This window comes from Phodopus roborovskii, unplaced genomic scaffold (genome assembly GCF_943737965.1).
Source record: "Phodopus roborovskii unplaced genomic scaffold, PHOROB, whole genome shotgun sequence".
NCBI classification, from domain to species: Eukaryota; Metazoa; Chordata; class Mammalia; order Rodentia; family Cricetidae; genus Phodopus; species Phodopus roborovskii.
Window position 1 is genome coordinate 31,351,022 of NW_026126416.1, and position 26,459 is coordinate 31,377,480.

Here is a 26,459-nt window from a genome sequence, read left to right on the forward strand (position 1 = left end):
TGTTGTTGTCACAGGTGGGCAGGCTCTGAGGTTTCAAAAGCTCAACCCAGGTCCATTGTGTCTGTCTGATGTATACTTTGTGTTATTTAACCCTCCTCTCCAGATAAAGTCCCCCCTCCCATTTCTCCATTTTATCCCATGTTGTCTGATTCATTTGGGTGCTGACTGCTTCCATTTGACTGTAAACTCTAGAACAGAACTTGTCTATCTTACTGGCTTACCTAGAACTGATGCTAAGGACACAAAAGACTTTCTATCTTTGCCAAATAAGCTGACTCTACAGGAAACAACCCTGCCTGTGTACTTCAATTTAACCTAAAATAAATGCTAACATTTATTCATATTCCAGTGTCACAGTACAAATGTTTACATTCATGCAATCTTACATATATCTAGCAATATCAAAACTGTGAAACAAGTTTAACTTTTAATTTATTAGAACCCAGTAAGATTTTTAAAAGCAGCGTTCCTGTCAAAATAACACTTAATTCATGGCAAAAATACATTAAAAGAAAACAAATAACCCTAATTCTTAAGGCAGAAGTAAAACACTGTAAACAAAACAAAACCGCATGTCTAATACAGACTGTATAGAATGTCACAATGTAAAGAGATCACATAGTACTTATAGCACTACAATGTTAATACAGTCAGAAGTATTATCAATTGGTCCAAGATTCCCCAGCTTATAAAATGTCTAGGCCAATAAAAGGTTTTGCGCATAAGCATAGCTAGTACACAACCAATGACAATGGAGTTGGTAGGAGACCTTATGATTCTGCACAGCATGAAGTACCACAAAGCATTGTAGATTCAGCTCCCCTTGCTCACTCCTGTGGATGAGGATTACCCCCTTTTACTACATTTTAATGTAAATTGTCACTTTTTGACTGTAGGCCTGACTTTACCGACAACAAAAGTATGAACTGTTTGGTTTCTTGGTACAGCTGAGAGTGTTTGTGTGCACAAGCAGTTAGTTACATGTGTGCAGATATAGGTGCAGGTGTTTGTGCATGTATATGGAGGCCAAAAGTCAACCTGTGTGTGTGTGTGTGTGTGTGTGTGTGTGTGGGGTGTTCCTCAGCAACTGTCCCTTATTGGGACATGGAACTTGCTAATTAGGCCAGGATGGCTGGCCAGTGAGGCCTAGGGACCCATCTGTCTCTGCCTCAACACTGGATGATGATATAGTACAAAAACAAATTTTAATAAATTACTCCATCTTTTCCTGGCCATTAAATAACTTTGGACTGAAATCTAAGAACTTCAGTATCTCAATAAGTGAACAATCATTTCTTCAATAGGTTAGTATTTTGAATAGAGCCTTAGTGTCCGGACTTTTCATGTGTGATTACTTGTTTTTCAGTGTTGGGAATCAAACCTAGGCCTCACACTACCATTGAGCTACATCAGTCCCCAATATTTCATGTTTATGTGCAATTAATAACAACCCTTCCAAAAAACAGGATTTACAGCCTTACATTTCCTCCTTTATGATAAAAACCAAAAAAATTAAAAGTACTTGAAACCAAAAAAACAAGGATTAACTAGCTTTTACATTCTAATGAAATAATGGCGAAAGACACAATGCACTGAAAATAATTTTGTAAGTCTAGCAAATGAGCTTGGTGGGTTCTTAACTAACATTAATTACAAATATTCATTTTTATTACAAAGTTTTCGGCTATTTCAACAAAAACAGTTGTAGACTTCACGGTACTTCTATTCATCTGTTTATTAATAAAAACCTGTTAAAACCCCTTACTTAGTAGTTCTGGAAAAGTCTAATCAAATACAATCATTAAAACTACCAGAAAAGCTTTGCTTGTACTGATTGCAGATTCATTTCAAAATGAATTTAGTCACTTTTAGGATCTAACATGTAAATGGTGAATACACTCACCAGACTGAGATCTGAAAATATAAAGAATTTTAGCCAGTGCTGATTATAGTTAAACAGTACTGGTATTACTTGAAAAAATAAAAATTCATTGTCAATCATGCATTCTGCAACTTCAAGAACTAAGTAAGGAATAACTTATAAATATTGTTACCATGACCTAGGCTTTCATCGGGCCTCAGGCTCATCTCATCAGCACTCAAGTTAAATAAAAGGAGCAGGGAGATCATTCTGTACACACATTGCCCATGGCTTGGCATCCCATTCCCATTTTCTGTGTGTGTAAGTATTCTAGCATAACTCTTTAAAGAGTGTTAACTGAGAGGGGTGGTAGAGGACACCTGGGGGTATGTAATAAAAATGTATTAGTGTCTAGACTTTTCAGCTGAATAACTAACTTCTCATTGCTGTTACACTATGTGCAGCATATAACCTGTATAAACATTTGTTTCTGTTTGTCTTTTTTGTGGAAAAAAAAAATTAGGTTCAATAAAATGTGAAATTTACATTAGTTTGCTTTAAATGCAAAGATTAACTGTTTTTGGCTCAGCTGTGTTATAACCAAAAAAAGTATCTGATTTGATAATACAATATGAAAAAATTCACATATGTACATCGGTACATTCCTTCATTAAAATCTTCTTAAATCTATCTCAATGTATCTTTACAACTGATACAACTGATCTTTACAACAGGGTCAAAATTGACAAGTAGAGATGATTCCATGCACAGCACTCTTGAGTTTTGAGCATCCCTTAGACTTAGAGGACATCATTGAAGCGCTGTTTGCCATAGTCTGCAGGATCCATCTGAAGCTCTCGTTCCTCATCATCTGCAAACAAAACAATATGTATCAAGAATAGAGCTCCAATGCTGCCATAGACAGCCAACTTCAAACTGTCTGCAGTTTTTCAGTTCTACAGCAATCTTAGCTGTACTGTTTCTTAGCTGCATGGTTGGAAGAGTGAAAAGTCTATCACTACTTTGCAAGACTTAATTTTGACAAACACTGAGTTGGGCCTGGTGGCTCACACCTGTAATCCCAGCACTAGGAAGGAATTGGAGGCAGAAGGATCAGGAGTTCAAGAACTGAATTACATAGAGCTTAAGGTCAATCTGGGCTACATGAGACCCCATCTCAAAGAATCAAAAGAACAACCATCCCCAATATAAAAAGAGAACAAGAACCATTTGACAGGTATTGGGGAGACAGAAAAAAATGTACTATAGATAAGAGCTAACAAAATGTTAGGAATCCCCAGGACCGAAGAACTAGTGCTGTGCATGTTATTTAAAAATCAGCATCGTAGCTGATCATAGGGGTTTGCATGTGCCTGTGAGGTCATAGTTTCAGGTCATTCCTAGCACCAGAGCCAGTTCAAGGATAGCCTAAGCTAAAGGAGATATTCTCAGAAAGCCATCATCATCTTTTCAAATTATGAAGGTAATCTAAAGTGGTCATGAAAAAAAATGAGATTAAATAAGAGGAGAAAATAAACTCCCCCCCCCCAATACTGACATAGAACATGGCAGTGAAGTTCTCTGCAAATAGCTTTCTCTTGGCTTTCTAAATGCAGCACACTAACCAAAACTTAATTCTTTCTTAAAAAACAAAAATGAACAGACAAACACACACACACACACTGTTGTTAGACCCTCACAGCCTTTTGGAGCAGCTGTATTAAGTGACTAATGAGTACCTTGCAGTATGGCTTCTCTGGCTACAGTCTGCTTATCTGTCAGCTGCTATTTTTGTACTGTGAGTTTATCTCTCAATAACAATCTCTTAAAAAACTTTTTTTAAAAATATAATTGCTTGCTGGGCAGCAGTAGTAGGGCATACCTTTAATCCCAGCACTCGGGAGGCAGAGGCAGGCGGATGTCTGTGAGTTCAAGACCAGCCTGGTCTACAAGAGCTAGTTCCAGGACAGCCTTCAAAACCACAGAGAAATCCCGTTTTGAAAAACCAAAATAAATAGATAGAGAGATAAATAAATAAATAAATAAATAAATAAATAAATAAAATAAAATAAAAAAAGAGAAAGGAAGTTCAATTAGAGCATAAGGAGCTGGCTTTCTTTGTCCAATGCTTCATTTTGTTAATTTATTTTTAGTATCTCCCATAATTTACTGAATACCATACTGAAAAGGAAGAGCAGGGTGGCTGTATGGGTGTACTTTTGTATGTACTACTAGAAAGCTGAAAATCATAAACTGGACCATTATAAGTTAGGAACTATTTTTGAATCTTAATTATATTGAATTAGAATTTTTTATTAATTCTTTCTAAGAATTTCATACATGCATTTTGGTCATATTGACTCCCACTTTCCACACTCCAACTCTTCCCAGATCTAAACAGCCAAGTTTGTTTTTGAGGCATTATGACTACATAGCTCAGGTTGGTCTTGAACTCATAATCCTCCTGTTTCAACCTTCCATGTGCTATTTTGATCTTTTAAAAAAATGACAAAAAGCTAACTTTCTTTTTCCTTTCAACAACTTTCCTGTAAGAAATTCTTGTTTAGAATTGCAGGCAACCATTTTGTACAATATCCTTAAAACTGTTTTTTTTTTTTTTTTTTTTGTTTTTTAGGGGGGAGTGCTATGTTCTCAACTCCAAATTGTCTGCATATTTGTCAAGTGCTCTACCAATGAACTATACCCTCAGCCTGCTTCTATTTGTTGGCTCATTTGCTTTTCATCGGTTTTATGGTGCTAAGGGATGGACCCAGGGCTCTGACCACATTGCTCACTGAGCCATATCCCTAGATTGCTTTTACTTTTTATTCTGGTGATAGAATCTCACTAAAAGTTGCTAGGCCGGTCCTGAATTTGCAATCTCCTGTTCTCAGCCTATAGAATAGTTGGGATTAGAGGCCTATGCCACCAGGCTTTGCTTGATGATCACATACCTCTAAAAAAAAAATGCACCCAGATCTATTACAACATTTGTAAAGGCTGAAGTTATACTATATTCGTATCTGTGTGTTGTAATAATGACAACCACTTTCCCATAGAAAGCAAAAACAAAACCCATACTTCAAAAAGAAAACAAAAACAAAAAAACCCTATCTTTGGTTTTAAAAGGGGATATAATCACGGGCACTTTTCCAGAATGCCCTCTGGAGAACTTGAGTTATGAGGCCTCAATCTATGCCTATGAACACATCTTTAAAGACATTAGTAATTAAATGAAGACAATTACTATAGAGCAATGGAACATTTTGAGAAATTCAACACAGAAGTTAAGAAAAACGTTACTTTATTAAATTTTTATATGAATAAATATGAAGAGAAAATGAGATAAAAACAAAGGTTCTAAGAACAGAAAGCACTGACATTTGCTTCTGGGTCAAATACTTAAACACAAACTAGTTTCTATTCTTTGGACCTGCACTGTACCTTGTCAGTACAACAAGAATCACTGCAATTTCATTTGCCAAGTCCTCTATAAAAACGAGGGACGTTTGACAAACTAAATCTATGCTCTTTACTTGTGCATGTAGCTAAGGACTAATTTCAGAAGCTGAGCATGCTGGGCACGCACTCTACACTGAGCTAGATAGCCCCAGTCCCACTTTAGCACAATTTCAATATGATGCTTATACACTGTTTTCAAGAATGTCATAGAATTTACACTGGCTGCAGTCTGTTTTCAGAATTATCCAGAATTCCAGTTTCTATCAACAGTGTCTTTATAGTGGCTATAATGACAGAATATAACTGATACACTAAGGATAGATAACCATAGAGATTGGGAGTTTAGTTTCTGCAGAAAGCAGCAGAACCTGAATGTAAACCATGGGGAAACAACCAAGGAAATACAAGCAGAGAAATAGCCATCATTTGTGATGTCAGTGTAAAGCTCCTTGTGAATGTATAAAAGGACTAGCAGCTAAAGAGCTGAGCAACACTGAGTCCCACAAATCACAAGCTCACCCATAGGGTGGCCTTCAAAGGAGGCAATACACAGAGAAAATTCTAGGTTTTCTTTTACTTAAGAAAATTATTAGCCAGGCGTCAGTGGTGCATGCCTTTAATCCCAGCACTCAGGAGGCAGAGGCCAGCCTGCTCTAAGAGCGAGTTCCAGGACAGCCTCCAAAGCTACACAGAGAAACCCTGTTTCAAAAAAAAAAAAAAAAAAAAAAAAAAAAAAAAAATTGAGCAAACATTTAGTGCTATATAGGATGATGTGCTGCAACAGAATGAAGAGCCCTGTCTTAAGTGCTGATGGCTATCCAATCAGGTAGTCTACATAACTTCCGTTAGATAGCTACACAGATTTCTGCTTTATAGTTGTGAGAAATATAAGAGCCAATTAGAATCCAGACTTTTCATTGCTGGGATGCAGACAGTGCGTAATGCTTATTAATACTGACAAATACATTAGGAACTTCTTTGAGATTAAAGAGTAAAGGAAATTTACAAATTTCAACCTACCTTTAAGAAAGATTTTTATTTTTGAGCTGGAAAGATGGCTCAGCAGTTAAGAGCACTTGCTGCTCTTCCAGAGGACCTGAGTTCAGTTCTCAGCACCTACAACATGTGGCTCACAATTATCTGTAACTCTAGTTCCAGGGGATCTGATGACACATACACAGACACAAAAATGACAAATCTTTAAAAAGTTTAAAACTTTTACGTATGTTCATGTTTTGTCTGTGCCCAACCTACATGGGCTAGAGGCCAGAAGACGGTGTTGGATCCCCTGGAATTGGGACTTACGGATGGTTGTGAGCTGCAATGTGGATGTTGGGCATTGAACCCAGGGCCTCTGAAGAACAACTGTGCCTCTCTCTACCTTCTTATAAAAATAAAGAACGAAATCCTAGCACTACAGAGGCAGAGGCGGGGGATCTCAGTTAAGCTTGAGGCCAGTCTGGTTACAGATCGAGTTCCAGGGCAGAGGGGCTACAAAGAGAAATCCTGTCTCAAAAAGCAAAACAAAAACAAAACAGAACAAAAAGAATAAACTAAAACATTTGTTATCAGAGGCATAGTGTTTCCAGAGTTACTCTTTTCAAATGTATATACTAACTGGGCACTGGTGTGCCGGTCTTTAATACTAGCACTTGGGAGAGAGAAGCAGGCAGATCCCTGTGAGTTTGAGGCCAGTCTGATCTACAAAGTGAGTTCCAGGACAGCCAGGACTGTTATATAGAGAAACATTGATTCAGAAAACCAAAAAAGAAGAAAAAAAAAAAAAATAAAAATTTTATACTAATGCAAATAAATTATTTCCTTTAGGGTAACACTAAGAATTTGAAATAAAAACAATTCATTATTATCAATACAGGAAAAGGAGGCCTTATTAATTCTATAAGCAAACACTGGAGGTAACAGTAATTCTGCTGACTCCAGGATCAGTATGCATGAACAGAGAACAGAGTAAGGCTGGAATGCTTTAGCTTCTTATTGGCCAAAGCTACCATTTCACAATCCTGACTTGTTTGATATCCAAGTCAGAGTGTATTTAACAGGCTCTTAGCCTTCAGCTGGGGTCTCTACCCACACCTCAGGACACTGCTTCTACAATCAGCACAGCAGAGCCTGTGCCTAGAGAGCCTTAACAATGCTTCTGAAGTCCCTCCCTCCTCCCCCTTTCTTTCTCTCAAGGTCTTGGTGCTGGAGGGATGGCTCAGCAGTAAGAGCACTGGCTGGTATTAGGAGACCCAGGTTTGATTCCCTGCACCAACATGGTTGCTCACAACCATTTGTAACTCCAGTTCCAGGGGAGAAATACAACATCCACTTCTGTCCTCCTCTGGCACCAGACACACATGCAGCCAAAACACCCCACATAAAATAGGGGAAATTTTTAAAGTGGTTCTGTAGCTCAGAATAGCCAGCCTAGAGCTCTTTTTGTTATCCTGTTTCAGCTTCCTGAGTGCTAGGATTACATGTATAGGTCACTATGCCAAGCCACACTTCAGGGTTGGTCAGTTTGTTTTTGGCAAAAACATTACTTTCTTTAATAAGTTTGGGAGTAGATTGCCTCAGGCATTCTGAAATCAGAACTGTATTTTCCTATAGTAATTAAGTTATATGCAACAACTCCACTGAAATATGGGCCACATTCTAGTTCTAAATGAAAACTACACAGAATACCTATGTTATTTAAGAAGCAGTACACAGACTTTCTTTTAACACTAAGTCCAGTATATGGTTTTGTCAATTTTAAGACCTATGTGGGCTATAAAAGCAGTATGATTATACTGACACAATGACAAAATTATTTCAGCTCTGCAAATTCTGACCTTGCAATAACCCTGGACTCTAACTTGTTATGGTGGGGCTAAGTCTCCCCCCACTCTTTGGACAGTTTATAAATATGTCTGAAATTATAGGTCTTTTAAATACTTCTGTTAAAGTCAGTTATCCAATTTATTTCCCTTTCCTGGAACTGCTGTTCCTGCTTGTTTCTGTTCCGTTCCGTTCTAATGAATACAAAAATAAGATAAACATTAAGTAGCAACTATCAACTCAAGTAAGATTTACTTGCAAATACTGAAGCAAAAATTTTAGACCTGGGGATGTGGCTTAGTTGGTAGAATGCTCACCCACTACCTGTAAGGCCCTGGGTTTCTTCCTCAGCACCACATAAAACTGGATGTATTGGCATATGCTTGTAATTCAGAACTTGGGAGGTGGAGGCAGGAGGATCAAGAGATCAACGTTGCCCGCAACTATATACCAGGTGTGAGCCTGGGTTACAAGAGAACCTAAGGTGTGTGTGGAGGAAACCACCTCCCTATTTCACTGAAAATATCTTAGGCCTCTTATGTTCCTTAGAACCAATGAATTTATTGTTGTTATTTGTGTGTGTGTGAAAGGAAAAGCATAGCAGTAACGAGAAATGGGTGTGTGGAAAATAGAAGGGAGAGAAGTCACCGAAGATAAATCACTCACTGCATAAAACCAATACAAATATTAAATGAAATTCTGTGATTAAAAATCATCAGGTAAGAATTAATAATACTTGAAATTAACTACTCTAATAAAAACCTCAAAATTATCTAATTAAATGATAGAGAACCTTATGGGGAAAAAAAGACTCAAAGTGCAAACAAGCAAGCTGTGACCAAAGTTAAAGAGCATTTACCCAGTCAGTTATAAGACAGAAGCCAATGAAAAAGCTTAACATTAATAGTTAACAGCATTGTTTAGGCCCTGAGTGCAAATACTATGGAAGAGCAGGCACAAAAAAAAGAACACAAATAAAATGCAAGGTAAAAAATAAATGAAAATTCCTGTTCCTCAAGAGCTTACAATCTAATTGGCGACATGATGATACACATGCATGAAAAAAGGCTATAGGTAATGGCAAACAAATATAACCCAATCAAATCATACATAAAGCAATGAGAAAAGGATGGGATGATGTCCTCATAGAACTCCAGTATCTATTAATCTCCTCCTTCACAGAAAACAATATTTATCCCCAAACTAGAGTGAACCACAAAATAATACTTAAGAAGTCAGGCCACTAGTTTCCCTTTTTATCCTGACTGTATAGTATTTGAGGGCAATTATATTATTTTGTAAGTTTAAAGAAAATAATTCTTATCTTGAACCTAAGTAAAATTTTAATAACTATAAAAAGAAATAAGAAATCAAAACTGGTTACACCAGAAAATTCATGCATTGTATTATAAAAATCTTATTATTTAATACCCAAGATCATAGGTAACTTTTATAGAAGACTTTAAAACTTCATAAATAATACTGAACACAAGCAGACAGAAAAGAAGCCCAAAGCTCTACTACAGCATAGCAGTGTGGTCTGAGGCATGCACACAAGAAAGATTCTGAACTTTTACCAAGTTAAAAGCTCAGAAGCAATAGTTAACAAGAAAAAAAGTGTTGAATCTGTGTATCAAACATGAAGATAAATCTTACAACACCTTCATTAAATACAAAGTTAAAGTTCTCAGAATACTTTGCTTTCTCGTATCCCATCAGTGACAGAGTAAATTTCTGTTCCTTATGGAGACCATTTTCGTTGTGGCTTTGCTTTAACAAAAAGGCTGTCTGAGAAATATCTGTATATATTTAGAATAGTAAGTGTTCTCTAGTGAGATTTTTAAAAACAAATTTTTTTCTGGAATGCCTTAAGTAATGCCTAGAGTCATTTCAAACAATTTAATCCTAAAAAAATTTTGAGGACTCAGCATTTCAACTGTCACTAAATCAATACAACAATTATATATCTATCTATCTATCTATCTATCTATCTATCTCTATATATATACACATAAATACATATATGTATGTATATATGTATGTACATATGATAATGTAAAAATGAAAAGAGCCTTCCAGTTACTCACAGATAAACTTCTATTATCATAAAATAGCTATCAAAACTGAAAAATTACACAGAGCCTCTTGAGTTAATATTAAGATACTGCTATGATTATAAGTAAAAGAAATTCTACACAAATTCAACAAAAACCTAAAAGGTGAGTTTCACGGTCACAGCATGGAAGCCAGGCCACGCTCACCTTGGACGTCTTCCTCTCCACCATCACCATCTTCTTCCTCATTGTAAGCCAGCTCAGCCTGCTTGTCTGCCTCATACTCACCTACGTTACCATCATCCCCATTATAATCCGCCAGTTTAGAGCCATGCTGCGGATCAACAGGGGATTCATTTTCATCAAAGAATCGGCCTGTGAAGTAGGTAGAGGATTAATTCAAGAGTAAAGAGCAGAAAAGAAGGGGCCTATACTGAAGACAGATGAGAAAGCAGGCAAGGGAAATCCAGCAACTTTCAGGGTACTGGTCACAAAAGAACACATTTCATGAAGATTAAACAGGACAAAAGCAATTAAGAATGAAGACTCAAAATACCTTAAAAAAAAAAAAAGTTTATTGATCATACTTCAAAAGAATAGTAGGCTGAGCAGCAACTCTGTCCCTGCTTACACCCCCAAATAAAATGTACTCAACAATTTCTCTTCTGTGTTTAGTGTTTCCTGTTAAGATTTAACAGGCGTCTCGAATGGCACACTGTCGCTGGCACTGTTCTCCTGTCACTTCTTCAAATCTGGAGGCGCATCCACATTCTACTCTGGTCAGTTTGCCAATCATCTGTACGTAATTAAACTATTTTCTGATGGCAAGAAAATAAATAAATAAATAAATAAAAGATTTAACAGGTGGTGTTAAATCTTTAATTCCAGCACTTGGGAGGCAGAAGCAGGTGGATCTCTGTGAGTTCCAGGACAGCCAGGACTACCAAAAAAGATTTAATGTTGTTTTGTTGAGACAAAGTCACCAATGCTGGTGACTTGAAAGTTTTCTTAAAGAAAAGGGTGCCATGTTTAGAATTCCATTCTACCCCTTTCCTTTGTTTTTTTCCAGATAGGCTTTCACAGGGTATCCCTGGCTGTCTCAGAACTCATTTTGTAGACCAGGTTGTCCTTGAACTCACTGAAATCAGCCTCTCTCTGCCTCCTGAGTGCTGGGATTAATGGTGTGCACCACTACTGCTCTGGCAGACCTATATTTCATTAATGTAAGTACTGATGAAAAGTAACATTTTAGCCTGGCAGTACAGGTATACTCATGAGGCAGAAGCAGGCCAATCTGTGAGTTTGAGGCCAGCCTGGACCACAAAGTGAGTTCCAGGACAGCCAGGACTGTTACACAGAGAAGCTCTACCTCGAAAAACCTTAGGGAGAGGGAGAGAGAGATAGAGAGAGACAGAGACAGAGACAGAGAGAGGGAAAAGGAGGGAGGAAAGAAAAAAGAATGTGACATTTTAAGGCAGAGAATAAATATAATACACACTTGAAATGTGTAGTCATTTACTGCTATATATCATGAATGATCCGAACACTTTTTAAAAGCAATCAGTGAGTTCTATGTTGTCTCTGCATTGTAAGACAAAGTAACATCTGAAGGCTACTTCAAATTCCTTCAGTAATACTGACTCACCACAGCCATGAGCTTCTAAGGAGGCATGGCTGAACAAATCAGATCCTTACTAGTGTTTGCCTTGAAAAAAAAAAAACCCTAGGTTATCCCTTGCAGTTTTCTAGGTCAAGTTTTAAATGTCAATGGAAACTTAAAGAAGTTGGTCTATGTCAAATCATTATATATTTTCATAACAATGAAAATTCAAGAAGGGTAATAAACGTAATACCTCATATAAAAAGCTGTTCGATACCTGGACTTTAAAAGCAAAATCAGGGCCAGTGAGATGGCTCAGCAGGTAACAGGCCTTCTGCCATGCCTGACTCTTTCTCTCCCTGATACACACACATTCCAACATGTACAAGTAAACACTCAGGTACACTAATATCTAATCCACAAAGGCTGTTGAGTAAAGACTTATTGGTAAATCACTTGTCTAGAATATGTAAGGCTATGTATTCAATTCCTAGGCCTACAATAAACAAAGAAAGCAATAAAACCTCTACAAACTACATTAACATTAAATTTATCAACATAAAAATTAATATTAAAGAGCAAGAGAGATGACTCAGTTGGTAAAGGTGCTTGCTACAAAGTCTGAGTTCAATCCTGGAACCCAAGGCAAAGGAAAGGAGAAAAACAACTCCCACAAGTTATTCTCTGACCTCCATGCCTCACCAAGGTGCACAGGCATGCGCACAGAGACATTTAAAAAATAAGAAAATTGTTGTAATTGCCATTAGGAATGAGATTAATTTACTAAGGATGTAAGGAACCTGCAGCAAAGCCTGAGGACCTGAATTCTATCCTTAAAAGGCACACAGTGGTGGTGCAAGCCTTTAATTCCAGCATGCAGAAGTCAGAGGCAGGTGGATCTCTGTGAGTTCAAGGCCAGCTTGGTCTACAAGACAGCCAAGATTATACAGTGAAACCATGCTCAAAGAAAAACAAAAAGCAAATCACCACCAACAACCAAAAGGCACAAGTGGGAGTAGAGAGGGTCATGTTGTCCTTTGCTGACATGTACACATTGCAGGAGGGGCATCACACAGACACAGACACACAGACACACAGACACACACACACACACACACACACACACTAAATGTAATATGTACTACAACCATTTCCAATTAAAAAAACAACAACACAATTCCATGTCAGCTAGACATAGCCATGGGTCATAAAGTTTTCTATCTCTGCAAAAAGATTTCTTTAACAAAACATTGTGAACATATAGCTATAGTTTCATAAAAGATCAAACTGCCAAATGTAATACAAGTCTGACCATTCTTATAAACCTCAATCTCCTAATAAAGAAGGCGGCTTAACCCACACCTTCAATCCCAAATATTCTTTCACCATTTGGAATGTAGTTAAAGAAAATTAATAATTAAAATCAAGTCTGGGTGTGGCAGTGCATACCTTTAATTTGATCACTTGGGAAATAGAGACAGGCATATCTCTTTGAGTTCAAGGCCAGCCTGGTCTACAAAGTTCCAGGATAATCAGGGGGGTCACACAGTGAAATCCTGTCTTGAAAAACAAAACAACAAAACAAAAATCATGGAGAAAAATGTTCTAATGCTTCTAGATGAGTAACAAAATCAGAATAATGATGGGAGATGTCCTTCTGTATGCTGTGAATATATGTGTTCTCTTATCGGTTGAATAAAGCTGTTTTGGCCAATGGACAGGTAGAATATATAGCCAGGCATGAAGTATAGGTGGGGCTACCCAACGAGAAGAATTCTGGGAAGAGGGGTGCAGAGAATGAGTTGCCAGAGAGACACCATGTAGCTATTGGGAAGGTAGGACACCTGGGATTCTCTGGTAAGCCAAGACCATGTGGCGATACACAGATTAATAGCTAAAAGAGAACTAGCCAATAAGAAGCCTTAGACACCAGCCAAACAGTTTATAATTAATATAAGCCTCTGTATTTATTTGTGACTAAACAGCTGCAGGACTAGGCAGGACAGAAATTTCTGTCAACAGAATAAAGTAGCAAAATATTCTTCATTTTCATTTATTTTTAAAAACGTGTGTGTGTGTGTATGTGTGTAAGAGCGCATGCATGTGCAGTGCTTGTAGAGTTCAGAAGCTGTTGGATTCTTTGGATCTGGTGCTGGGAATCAAATTCAGGTCTTCTACAAAAGTATTAGGTGTTCTTACCTTCAGAGACTTATCTCCAGCAACAGTCCCCAGCCACCCACCCCCAAGAGTCTCTTGTTGAACTTGGAATTCCAGTTAGGCTGGCCCACCAGTGAGCCTTTCCACCCTACTGAATAAAAAATAAAAAAATAAAAACTAAAACAAACACACACACACACACACACACACATTTTAAGATAGGATCTCACTTTGTAGCTCTGTCTGGTCTAGAACTCATTGTGTAAATTAGACTGACTAGGAACTCAGAGATCCACCTGTCTGTGACTCTGGAGTTATAGGATTAAAGGTGTGTATTAACTGTGGATGCCCATAAAGACGGCTGCACTCCATCTTGGCACAAGGACAGAGAGTTCAAACTGTCCTCAGCAAGTCATAAGACCTAAAGGTCAAAGGTGTGGCTACAGTAGAATGTTTGGCTGTCTTCTAAATAACAACAGACCTGAATCAGAGGTATGGTGCCTACTCCTGACTTTCAAGGCTAGGGAAGGAGAAGTTGAATCTGAGGAATGACTACTCAAGGCTACTCAATGACTACCTCAAGGCTAGGGAACAAGAAGTTGGAGCTAAGGTGTGGTTACTGAACCCTTAGAGTAAGGAGGAAGAAAAGTCTGTTCCGTATACATGATACTTGTTCCCCTTTTTGGATAAGGTATATAAGAGTGGTGAAAAATAAGTGGGATTTCAGTATTGACTGATCTGCCCTCCTGACTTTTATTCTGTACCTCTATCTTTTCTTTATCGTTATAGCTGGCCTCTCCTTCATCCACACTCCCCCACTCAGGTATGAACTTGGGGCTGCTTGGCTGGTTCCGATTGCAGCCCCACAAAGACAGCTCCCGACAACTGACTTATAATTTTTAAATAAGACAGAATATAAAAAGTTTAGGTTAGCCAGGTGGTGGCGGCACACACCTGTAATCCCAGTATTTGGGAGGCAGAGACAGGCTGATCTCTGTGAGTTTGAGGCCAGCCTGGTCTACAGAGCTAGCTCCAGGATAGCTAGAGCTGCTACATAGAGAAATCCTGTTTAGGGCTAATAATCTTACACCAAAATATATAAAATGAAAGCATTATATTAAGTATGATTATGTATTAAATAATGTCATTGCTTATCTAAAGAAATACAAAATTCAAATACTGACAGAACTTTATCAGTGTTTAACAAATGCTTGCTAGGCTGGGAAAACAAAAAGTAATACACTCTGACCCTACTGATGTTATCAATTTAGCAGGAAAGAAAAGTAAACAGCCATTACAGAACATGCTGCACATACTAACGAAAGCATGCTCTTGACGGAGTATGAGAAGAGAACTGCAGATTGACAGTACAACAGAGTTTCAAAATACAAGTAGGAACTTGCTAAAAAACACAACAAAAAGACATTAAAGAATATTTCTACTTCCAAGTAACAGTCTTGGGTTTAGAGGCGCAACTAGGTAGTAGAGCACTTGCCTAACATGTGCATGCCCTGACCTCTGTCCCCCACACCTGAGCAGACAGCATGTTCTGAAAGCAGCATTCTCAAGCTTCAATGAACATGTAAAAAAGGTCTAAGTCAGGAACTGCAGTCTTTACAGATATCTGACCAGTGGTTGCTCTTTGAAAAATAGTGCCACCTTAGATCATCTCTGGTGGTTCTTTGTGCACAGAAGGTATAGTTCTAACAACCCTGTTATTGAGAATTGCTTACAATGATGTAAAAACTTAATAAGGATATCCGCTTATGAGGGCACATGCCTTTAATCCCAGAACTCAGGAGGCAGAGTGAGGCAGATCTATGTGTTGGAGGACAGCCTGGTCACCATAGCAAGTTCCAGGTCTGACAGTTACTTGGAGAGATCCTGACTCAAAAAACAACAAACAAGCAAACAAAAAAGAAAAAAAAAAATCAACAAAAACAAAGGTGAAAATGTTAAGTCTGTGAGGGCTAATCTTCATTGTCAATTTGACTAGATTCAAAGTCCAGATGGAAATACATCTCTGGGTGAGTCTGAGGACATTTCTAGAAAGGGTTTAACTGAAGAGCAGGACTGAACCCGAATGTGGATAGAACCATCCCATGGGCTAGGGTCTCTGGATGAAAAAGAGAAAGCATGCTAGTACCAGCATTTGTCCCTTTCCACTTTTTCTATGATCACACCCCTGCCACATGCTTTCCCTGACAAAATGGATCCTGTCACCTTGAACTGCACGCCAAAATAAACATTTCCCTCCTTAAGATGCTTCTTGCAAGATGTTCTGGTCACAGTAATGAAAGTAACTAATACAAAATCCAAAAGGAAGAAAATTACAAGGTAAAACTACACTTTAAACTTTAGTCATGACTCAATAATGTTTACCCTCTGGAAAACAAAGCTGAAGGAAAGTAAGACTACTGATGATGTTATCTGAGTATATAAATAGAAATGGCAGTAAAAGTAAAAGATCTACAGATCTTATAACAGCATTTTAAAAAACTGGACTCTTTAAATAAAAGGAACTTAAGCACAAAAAACAGTTTTATACTTAAAAGAAAAAAAAAAGATTTAACATTTTAAACATTATCAGAAGTGCTGATTTTAATAATTTAAGAATCATGAAAATAATTCTATGAAATCATTTCCACAACTGGCATTAAGTTTATGAATCCTTATAAAAAAGAATTTATCGAATGCATGAACAAATAGTAGGAGAAAGCTACAAAATGAGAAGTACTAAGCATTCACAATGTACAGACAGGTGGGTCTCTATAAAAGTAATAGCTGAAAACATGACAAGGGCTTGGGGAGATGTTTTAGTGGATAAAGTGCTTGCTATGTAAGAGTTCAGGTTCCCAGCATCTACCTGACAATTACAGGTGACCCCAGCACATAGGAAGCAGAGACAAGATCCCTGAGGCAAGCTGGACAGCTAAACTAGATGTGATTGATCCAGTCTCAGCAAATAGAGAGTTGATACAGGAAGACACTTCATGTTAATTTCAGGTCTCCTCATGCATGCACATACACTCATGCACATGCATGTGCTAGTACCCTCATGTGCACACATGCAAATGTGTAAACACACAAACACAGGCTAAAACAAAACACAATTAAATAAAAAAACCTAGTTTGAAATAGCAAGGAATAAGGTAGAATAAGGTAAATTATACTGTACCAACTGAACTTAAAAAGCAACAATTTCAGAGAGAATCATAAGACTAAGAGCCAAGGAAATATGGAGTCTTGGATAGGACGATTAATATCATGATTAATATTTATATCGTATAGAGCATTGTTTTTTGAGACAGGATATCTCTGTGTCATCCTGGCTGTCCTGGAACTAGCTTTGTAGACCAGGTTGGCCTCCAACTTACAGAGACCCATCTGGCTTTGCCTCCTGAGTGCTAGGATTACAGACATGTACCACCACCACCTGGCTTGGAGAAATATATATTTTTTTTAAAGTATAGTAGTAGTAAACAATCTCAATTCAACTTAACTTAATTTTTTTGAAAACTGTTCATTAGAACTTAATAAACTGGGGCTCAAGATATAGAGGCCCAGCCTCTGCAAGGTCTTGAATTCAACCCACAACACACCTCAAAGAAAAAGAATATTATAACTATAAGTAAAAAAATTTTAAAGGAAAAACCTCCCAACCCCTTTAAACTTCAAGGATCAAATCCCTGGAAAACAGTAGCTTTCAAACATATACTCAAGATAAATGTACTAATTAGAATTGACAGTCAGGTGAATGGCTCAGAGAGTAAAGGAGTTTTGCTTTTTGTTTGTTTTTTTTTTTTTTTTTTTTGTTTTGTTACAAAAAATGGCAATCTGAAGTAAGTCCACAGAACACAGGAAAAGGTGGAAGAGAGAAGCAACTCCACAAAGTTCTCTGGATTCCAGCACATCATGCTCTACAAATACATGTTTTCATACATATGAAATAATACTCTTAAAGGAATTGATGAATGTAAATATCTGGAGATGTAAAAGCTTCATCCTTATTGGCTAACTTTCACAGTGCTGGAAGGTGCTATGCAGGCTACTGGAGAAGTCACTTCAATCTGTGAACTGTGAACTCTGTCAACTACCACAATGAATGGTCTGGCAAGACAGGCCACTGGAGCAACAGTGTCATCAACATCACGGGAGTAACACTTTCTGACTAAATGTAAGGTCTGCTCTGTAAGAGGAAACCATACCTGGCACTATTATCAGGGCCAAGAACCTGTGGCTATACAAGTCAAAGGCCCTACAGGAAAACCTATAACTATCATTCTCCTAGACATAGTATTGAACCAACTCCCAATGGCTTGTTACTATAACCCCAGATGAATGCATCTCTCAGCCCTCATCAGTGAAGCTGTAGTAGACTGTGACAAACAAACATACTCACAATTGGTCAAGGTACAGAGAATCAGAGAGTACAAAATGTACAACCCTAAACAGACATCTGTATCAGACCACTTCCTCCCAAAGGTCAGGGATCACTGTAGATGATGGGGAAGGAAGAGTGTAAGAGCCAGAGGTGATGACGTCTACAAGGAAACTGACTTCTGAACACAGCAGGGCAGCTGTGCATAGGAACACAGAGAAGTTGTCTATAGCATGAACAAATCCTAACATGGAGGAGGTAAGCAGGCATCAAGTCCCATCTCTAGTTGAGAACCATTAGCAATTGATAACTGCTGGGAAAGGGAGAAACCAGTTTTCTGTAAGAGTGTAGCACCATGGAAAGCCAATCACACTTCCATAGAAGGCCATATATATAAGAACATTCAGGCAACATGAAAGACAAAATTGGGTGGTAGGGAATGAGATGGATCTGAAGATTATGGGGGGGTGTTGAATACAATCAAAACACATTGTATGAAATTCTCAAAATTAATGAAATTTATTATTATTTTAAACAAAATAAGGTCTCACTGTGTAGCCTTGGCTGCCCTAGAATTCACTTTGAAAACTAGAATGGCTTCAAAATCACAGAGATTTGACTGTCCTTGCCTCTCAAGGTATGTGCCACTACCCCTGCCCACCACAAAAAGTTTTAAATAATATAATTTAATATGTGAATAACAGACCACAAGCACCATCTCCATACTGGCTGTTCTCTGCCAACTTGACCCAGCTATAGTTATCTAGGAAAAAGAAACTTCAACTGAGGAAGTGCCTCCATCAGATTGTCTGAAAGCACTTTTTTTTTAATTAATGACCTACTTGGAAGGACCTGGTCCACTGTAAATGGTGACACTCCTGAGCAGGTGTTCTGGTGTGTAGGAGAAAGCCAGCTGGCAAGCAGGGGGAACAAGCCAGTAAGCAGCACTACTGCTAGGTGTCTATTCTAGTTCTTGACTTGAGTTCCTGCCCTGACTTCCCTTCATGAAGGACTGACTGTAAACTATTAGGTACAATAAACCCTTTCCTACTACCCTAGTTGCTTTTGGTCATCAAGTTTCATCACAGCAATGGAAACCTAACTGAGATAATCCCCAAAGTAAAATGAAATTTACTAAGAATGCTGAAACAAATGGACATAGGTATAGAGAAAAATCGAGTCATTATAAACTTAAAATAGGAGGGAAAAAATTGTTCAGGTATAATACAACCCAGCGCTGAGGAGGTGGAGGTAGAGGGTAGGAAAATCATTAGTTCAAGGGCATTCCCAGCGAGTTCAGGAGAGTTCTATCTTGCTTGGGGTAGAGACCTTGTCTTAAAACAAACAAAAAACCATGTAAAGCCAATGAGAAGGTGGCTCCGTGGGTAAAGGAGCTTGCCATCATGCCTGACAATGCAATCCTTGAAATCTACAAGGTGCCAGACGAGAACTGACTTTGCTAAGCTGTCCTCAAATGCAACTGTGACACACACATGCACATACAAAATAAATGTAAAACATTTTTAAATGTTACATGTGGTGGCTCATGCCTGTAATTTCAACACTCAGGAGTCTCGGGGACTGATCTGAGTTTCAGGCCAATCAGAGTTACAAAACAAGCCTATCTCAAAACATGAACAATGAGGAGCTGAGATGGCTCAGTGGTTAAGAGCACTTAATAGCCTAGCACAGGGCAGGGATACCCAGAGAAACCCTGATAAAAAATCAAAAAACCAATACCAACAAACCCATAGAGAGAGAGGGAGACAGGGAGGGAGGGGAGGAGGGAGAGAAACTAAGAGTTCTATCATTCACTACATATAGAAAGCTAATAGCTAGAGTATCCTCAATATATAAGAAACTCTTAATGAAATTCACAAAGAATTAAAAAAAAAAGAAAAAGAAAAAGGAAAAAGAATTTCTTACAACTTACAACAACAAAAAATACAATTTTAAAACCGGGCAAAGGACTTAAATGGACATTTCTCCAAAGAAGATATACAAATAGAACACCAAAAGGGGCTCAGTCTTCAGGAACACAAATCAAAACCAAAAGAACTTAAGTCTAATCCCCCATAGAAGGCCTCACTATCCTTGGGGAGTGGGGTGGGGGATTGGTGGGGGGAATGGGAGGATGGGAGGGAGAGGGAACTGGGATTAATATGTAAAATAAGATTGTTTCTTTTTTGTTTGTTTTTTGAGACAGGGTTTCTCTATGGCTTTGGAGGCTGTCCTGGAATTAGCTCTTGTAGACCAGGCTGATCTCAAACTCACAGAGATCCACCTGCTTCTGCCTCCCAAGTGCTGGGCTTAAAGGCGTGCATCACCACCTCTAGGCTCAAGATTGTTAATAAACAACAACAACAAAACAGGCAAAATCAGAAGGAAAAAAAAAGAGAGTGAAACCCCAAGTTCTGGCTTATATTAGTGATTGAGTTTAAAATAATATGATTGAAGAGGTGCATATTTGTAAGGGTTAATAAATGTGTCTCCCTATGCAAAAAACAAACAAACAAAAAAACCGAAGCCTAAGATGCCAGTGCAAGGCCTGGATGGGCCTCCCAGCCCAGAAAACAAACAGTGGAGTGCCAGCAGACAGAGAGAGGGGGTGGGAGAGAGTAAGTGCTGCTGAGGGTTGGGGAAAGAGCAGTTTTTTTCTTGAGACAGGTCTCAATGTAGTTCAGGCTAGACTTGAACTCACTATGCAGCTGAGATTACAAGTATGTCTGGTTTTATGTGGTTCTGAAAATCAAAGAATCAAAAGACAGGACAGGGCTTCCTGCGTGCTAGGCAAGCATTCTACCAACTGAGCCATATCCCCTGCCCCGGAACTCTTCCATATTACAGGGAGGAATGTATTAGTAAAATAGTGCAGCTGTTATGGAAAACAGCTTGGCAGTTCCTCAAAAGGCTAAACATAGGATTATGTGACTCAGCAATTCCACATCTAGGTACAAACCCCAAAAGCAGAAAACAGGTGTCTAGCAAGAAACCTGTGTGTCAATCTTCATGATAGCACTCCTCATAATAGTCAAAAAATAGCAGTAAATTAAGTGCCCAACAATAGATGAACAAACAAAATACATCTATAAACTGATTGCTATCTAGCTTATAAGGAGCAAAAACAGCGATACATGCTAAGAAGCCAAGCACTAAAGAGCACCTCATTTGCTTAAAAGCTCAGATCCTCCTACCTGTACCTCTCAACAGGAGTGTAATATCACACTTGATTTAAGGCCCCATATTTTATGATTTTATTTATTGAAATATCTACAACAGCAGGTTAGTGGTTGCCAGGGACTCTTAGGAGAAAACAGGGAATGACAATTTAATGGGGTCAGGATTCTTCTGGCTACTCTTCCAGAGAATGAGGGTTCAATTCTCAGCACCCACATAGTGGCTTACAACCATTTGTAACTCTAGTTCCAGGGAACCCAAAACTTTCTGGCCTCTGTAGGTACCTGCACATACATTTGCACATACTTTACTCCCAAAATACACATAAATAAAAAAAAGTCAATTAATTAAAGAAAATACATAAATAAAGCCTTCAACCAGGAAAGGCACCAGAGGAGGATAAACATTAAAAAGAAATTTATCTGAATTCTTCTACAATATTTGACGTAAGTATATAGAAACAATCTATAAAACTTTCAGGGTAAGTGGCTTAAAGAAAAAAAAAAAAAATCAACATACAGGGTATATACCAGGAAATCACTAAAATAAAATTTCTTACATAAAACAACATAGCCAGGCTGCTCAACAGGATAAGGCGATCACATGAGCCCAGTGAATTCTTGCATTCTGTTCAGGTTAGCCTGGGCAATATGGTGAGGTCCTGTCTCAAAAATAATATTTGAAAAACAGGCCATCAGAAAGTGGGGTTGGAGACTAAACCAAGGGTCTTTCTTGTACATGCTAGAGAAGTGTGCTACTACTGAGCTATACCTTCAACCCAAAACACCCTGAAAGAATCATTACATTCTAAACAACCTCTAAGAGATAAAAATAAATGTGTACAGATCACAGGACAACAGATATTAACTACCCGCAGAGACACTGTAAAACTGCTCTAAAGAAGAATGTGATGACAGAACAGCCGAAAAGCCGATCAAGTATTCAATTCAGTAATTTCATTCTTTGAATTATACTTGAGGAAATACTCAGAAGTAGGGGGAATAAATAATCTGGGAAAAAGCAAAGACTACTAAAGTAAGACAATGTGAAATAATATAAATAATAAGAGTTAAAGGCACAATGGAATATAGATATTAAAATGTGTATGTGGGCTAGGCAGATGGCTCAGTGGGTAAATGTATGCTGAAGTGTGAAAACCTGACCTCAAAACTCCAGGATCTCTCTAAAAGCCAGACACATAACCCAAGCAAAGGCAATCCTATGGGTAGATGGGAGGCAGAAACAGGTAAGTCCCAGAAGTTCAAGAGCCAGCTAGCCTGGCATATAAAGTGGAAAAGCAACAAACCAGCACCTATTCCAAACAAGGTAAAAAGTAAGAGCCAGAGTGGAAAGTGAGTTTGTTCCAAGTTGTCCTCTGGCCACTTAGCACTGTGGCACATACAGTGTATGTACACATACAAAGAACACGTGTGTATTTGTGTGTGTGTGTGTGTGTGTTTTAATGAGATACAAAATTATTGGTTAAGGGGTTAGAGAGATACCTCAGCAGTTAAGATGAATTCTCTTCCAGAGGACCTGGGTTGAATTCCCAGCACCTATGTGGTGGCTCACAACTGACTGTAACACCTGGTCCATGGATCTGACACCCTTTTCTGGCTTCCACAGGCACCAGGCACATCGACACATACACAGTACAGACATACACACAGGTGAAACACCCATACACATAAAATAAAAAGTAAGATCAAAAGGTATGTAAGAAAGCTGGTGTAGTGGTACATACTTGGACCACTCAGGAGGCTAAGACGGGAGAGAATTACAAGTTCTAGGTGTCATTCTGGGCTATACAGCAATGCCCTGCTCCCATTACTCCGCAAAGTGCATATAACAAATATTGTCAAGTGAATTAAACAGTGCTTTGGGGCCCTGGAGAGACAATGTGTGGTTTAGAGCACTTGCTACTCTTACAAAGAACCCAGGTTCAGTTCCCAGCACCAAAACAGTGGCTGATAATTGACTGTAACTCCAGTTCTAAGAGGCCCAACACTCTTCTGGCCTCCAAGGGCTCTACATGTACACGGTGCATATACATCCATGTAGGCAAAACACAAACATTTTTTCTTTAAAAAAAAGTGATTGCAGCTCTTCATATACATTAGTGATACAAAGAAAATAATTTATGGCTCAGTGGGAGTCCTCCCAAGATAAGTTTGTAATTTTCTAGCATTTACAGACATTCTTTACCTACAGATCACATATACATAAGTTCAAATCAATACTAGCAAAAAATTCTATAGAATCAATGTTATGTGAATCTAGGTGACAAATTAAGATATGAGTAAATGTATGATGTGGCAAATGTATGTTGAGGTCAGAGGTCACTCTGCTAAAATCAGTTATCTCTTTTATTCACTGTATGAGTTCTGGGGATCAAACTCAGATTATCACGCTTGTTAGCAAGCACTCTTATTCACTGAGCCATTTTACCAGTCCTTTTATTATTATTTTTTTTCCTTGAGAGAATTGCATATATCCCAAACTCAACATGTACCAAGGATAACCTTGAATTCACACTGCTTCTACCTCCTAAAGACTGAGATTACAGGTGTGCACTATTATCCTGTTTTATGTGGTCCTGGGAATCAAATTCAGGGCTTCATGCATGATAGGCAAACACTCTATCACTTAGATGTATTCTCATATTTCCTGCCCTGACCCCCTTTTTAGACAAGGCTTCACTTGGCATTTCAGGCCGGTTAGCTTCAAATTTGTGATCCTCCTGTCTCAGCCTTCAAAATGCCTAGGAGTATAGACATTAACCACCAGGGCCAATTCTTCAAACCTTGTTTGATGTTGTCCTCTGTCCTTGTTGAGATAAGTGTTTTCATGCTGTAACCGTTAATTTTGTCAACTTCACAGGATCTAGACTCACTGAATAGAACAGCCTCTGGGCAGGTTTGTGGAGGATTATCTAGATTAGACTCTAAATGTGGGTGATATCACCCATGGGTTGGGATCCCAAACTGAATAAAAAGGAGAAAGTAAGCTGAGCACTCAATGCTCTCTGCTTCTTGCCTGAGGATACACTGTGTCTAGCTGCCTCAAGCTCTTGCTGACATGCCTTCTTCAACTGTAAGCCAAATAAACCCTTCCTTAAATTGCTTTCTTCAGGTACTTTTGTCACAGCAATGAAGCAAGAAGCTAAGGAACAGGCCAATTCCACAGTGGGATTTCAAGAAAATATTTTTTTTCTCAATATATTTATGATGCTAATTACATTCTTACAAATAAAAAATTATGTCTTTTTAATCAAAATGCACAAATGTTTTAAAATATGGAAGGAAAGCCAAGTAATAACTAAACTACATATTCACGTATACACACATATAAGTAACTGTCAGGAAACAACAGAAGTATTTGAATAAACTATATATGTTGTCCAGTTCTCAATCCATATGCACCCATGTGCAAACTATGGTTCTGGGGCAGTTGCTACCATAACTGGAGCTATTCTATCTACTCAGAACTGGAGGAGAGAAGAAGCCATTAAAAGAAAATAGAATGGAAAGCATAGTTTAAAGGGATGATATCAGGGGCAGCTCCTACAATAAATTCTCTCTGCTACCTTGGATTTTCCTTTTAGGTTCCAACAATCTAACTAGAGTTACATAGATTCACAGAAATGTTAAAATCAGAGTCTCTGAAGTAACTAAGCAACACTTCACTCCACAGAACTATGACTGTGCACACCTACATAAGCCAGAAACAACTGGAGGGGATGGAGGGAAGCAATACTGAGCCTCCCACTACAGCCTGGTGAGGCTTCACCAGGCACCAGTGTGTCTCAGAATATGCCCCTTTTCAAAACTACCTTCCAGCCCTCCTAATCAAAGTTTCCAGTCATTACACTCACAAAGTGTATTTTATCTTATTTCTCAAAAACTTTAAATGCACAAGAACTGAGCTTTTTTTTTTTTTTTTTTTTTTTTAAGAAATCAACTCACCTGTAATTATTAACAGGGTGACCAAGATAAGCCTTTTGTAATTTCCTTGGACTAGTTTCTATCCATTTAAAACCCCATTTTTCTTTTAAATTTTAATAGAACCATATTTTCTCTTTATATATTTGTTAGAGCATACCAATGGGACCATAATTTAGTCTTGCAAGCAAATATATTTTATTTAAAGAACTCCTGTTAGCATAGTATTCATCAATTGATTCTTACTTTGCTTTAATTTGTGGAAATCATTGACTCTGTCCCTGGTGGCCTGCTTTAGTGTGTCTGTTTGAATTCTGGGTTCCCGCTCCAGGTTTGAGCCTGGAATTAAACGCTGAAGAGGATTTGAAGGGTTCTGTTTTGAAGTACCAGGGTTTTCATTCTGGTTTAGTTGTGAATCTGTGGAATAAAAACATGAAATTAAAAGAATGCAATTCTTTTATCAGAACAATTTCATGTGATCTGCTTTAGAAAAGCAAAAACCCATGATCATCTGACCTTGGGAAGTCATAGAACTGGTTTGCTATTAAGCATTACTAATTTACTTATCAACTGCCACTTTATCTGTGGCTAAGTATCTCCACCACTGACGACAAGCCTATTCAACTTTTTTGGCATGGGTTTCTACACAGTAGAAGTGACCATTATTTGTTCTCCCACTCTAGAGTCTCTAAGATCTACCAGGGTTTCAATACTAAAAATCTATGTAATCTTCATCTATACAATGAATCGGACCTGTTAACTTCTAATATTTTCTCATCAGCATGTCTTTAATCTCATCAATGTCTTGGCTTTTACTATTTTTTTTCCAGCGTTGGGAATAAAAACCCAGCTGGGCACTGGTGGCGCACACCTTTAACCCCAGCACTTGGGAGGCAGAGGCAGACAGATCTCTGTAAGTTTGAGGACAGTCTGGTCTATTGAGCGAGTTTTAGGAAACTCCAAAGCTACACAGAGAAACCCTGTCTCTGAAAACAAAAACAAC

At 38.2% G+C, this 26,459-nt stretch overlaps 1 protein-coding gene across 2 annotated transcripts in view; it reads right to left on the reverse strand.

Moving 5' to 3' along the window:
• Window positions 1-415: 415 nt before the first annotated feature.
• Window positions 416-26,459, reverse strand: part of Golm2 (golgi membrane protein 2) — a 71,294-nt gene continuing 45,250 nt past the window's right edge. Inside the window, exons 8-10 of one of the 2 annotated variants that reach the window (XM_051183552.1) lie at window positions 25,703-25,873; window positions 10,408-10,575; window positions 416-2,732 (exon numbers count right to left, since the gene is read on the reverse strand). In XM_051183552.1, the coding sequence (XP_051039509.1) occupies window positions 2,662-2,732; window positions 10,408-10,575; window positions 25,703-25,873 (410 nt within the window). In that variant the 3' untranslated portion in view covers window positions 416-2,661. The remainder of the gene's footprint in view (window positions 2,733-10,407; window positions 10,576-25,702; window positions 25,874-26,459) is intronic. The other variant, XM_051183553.1, reaches the window with a different exon arrangement.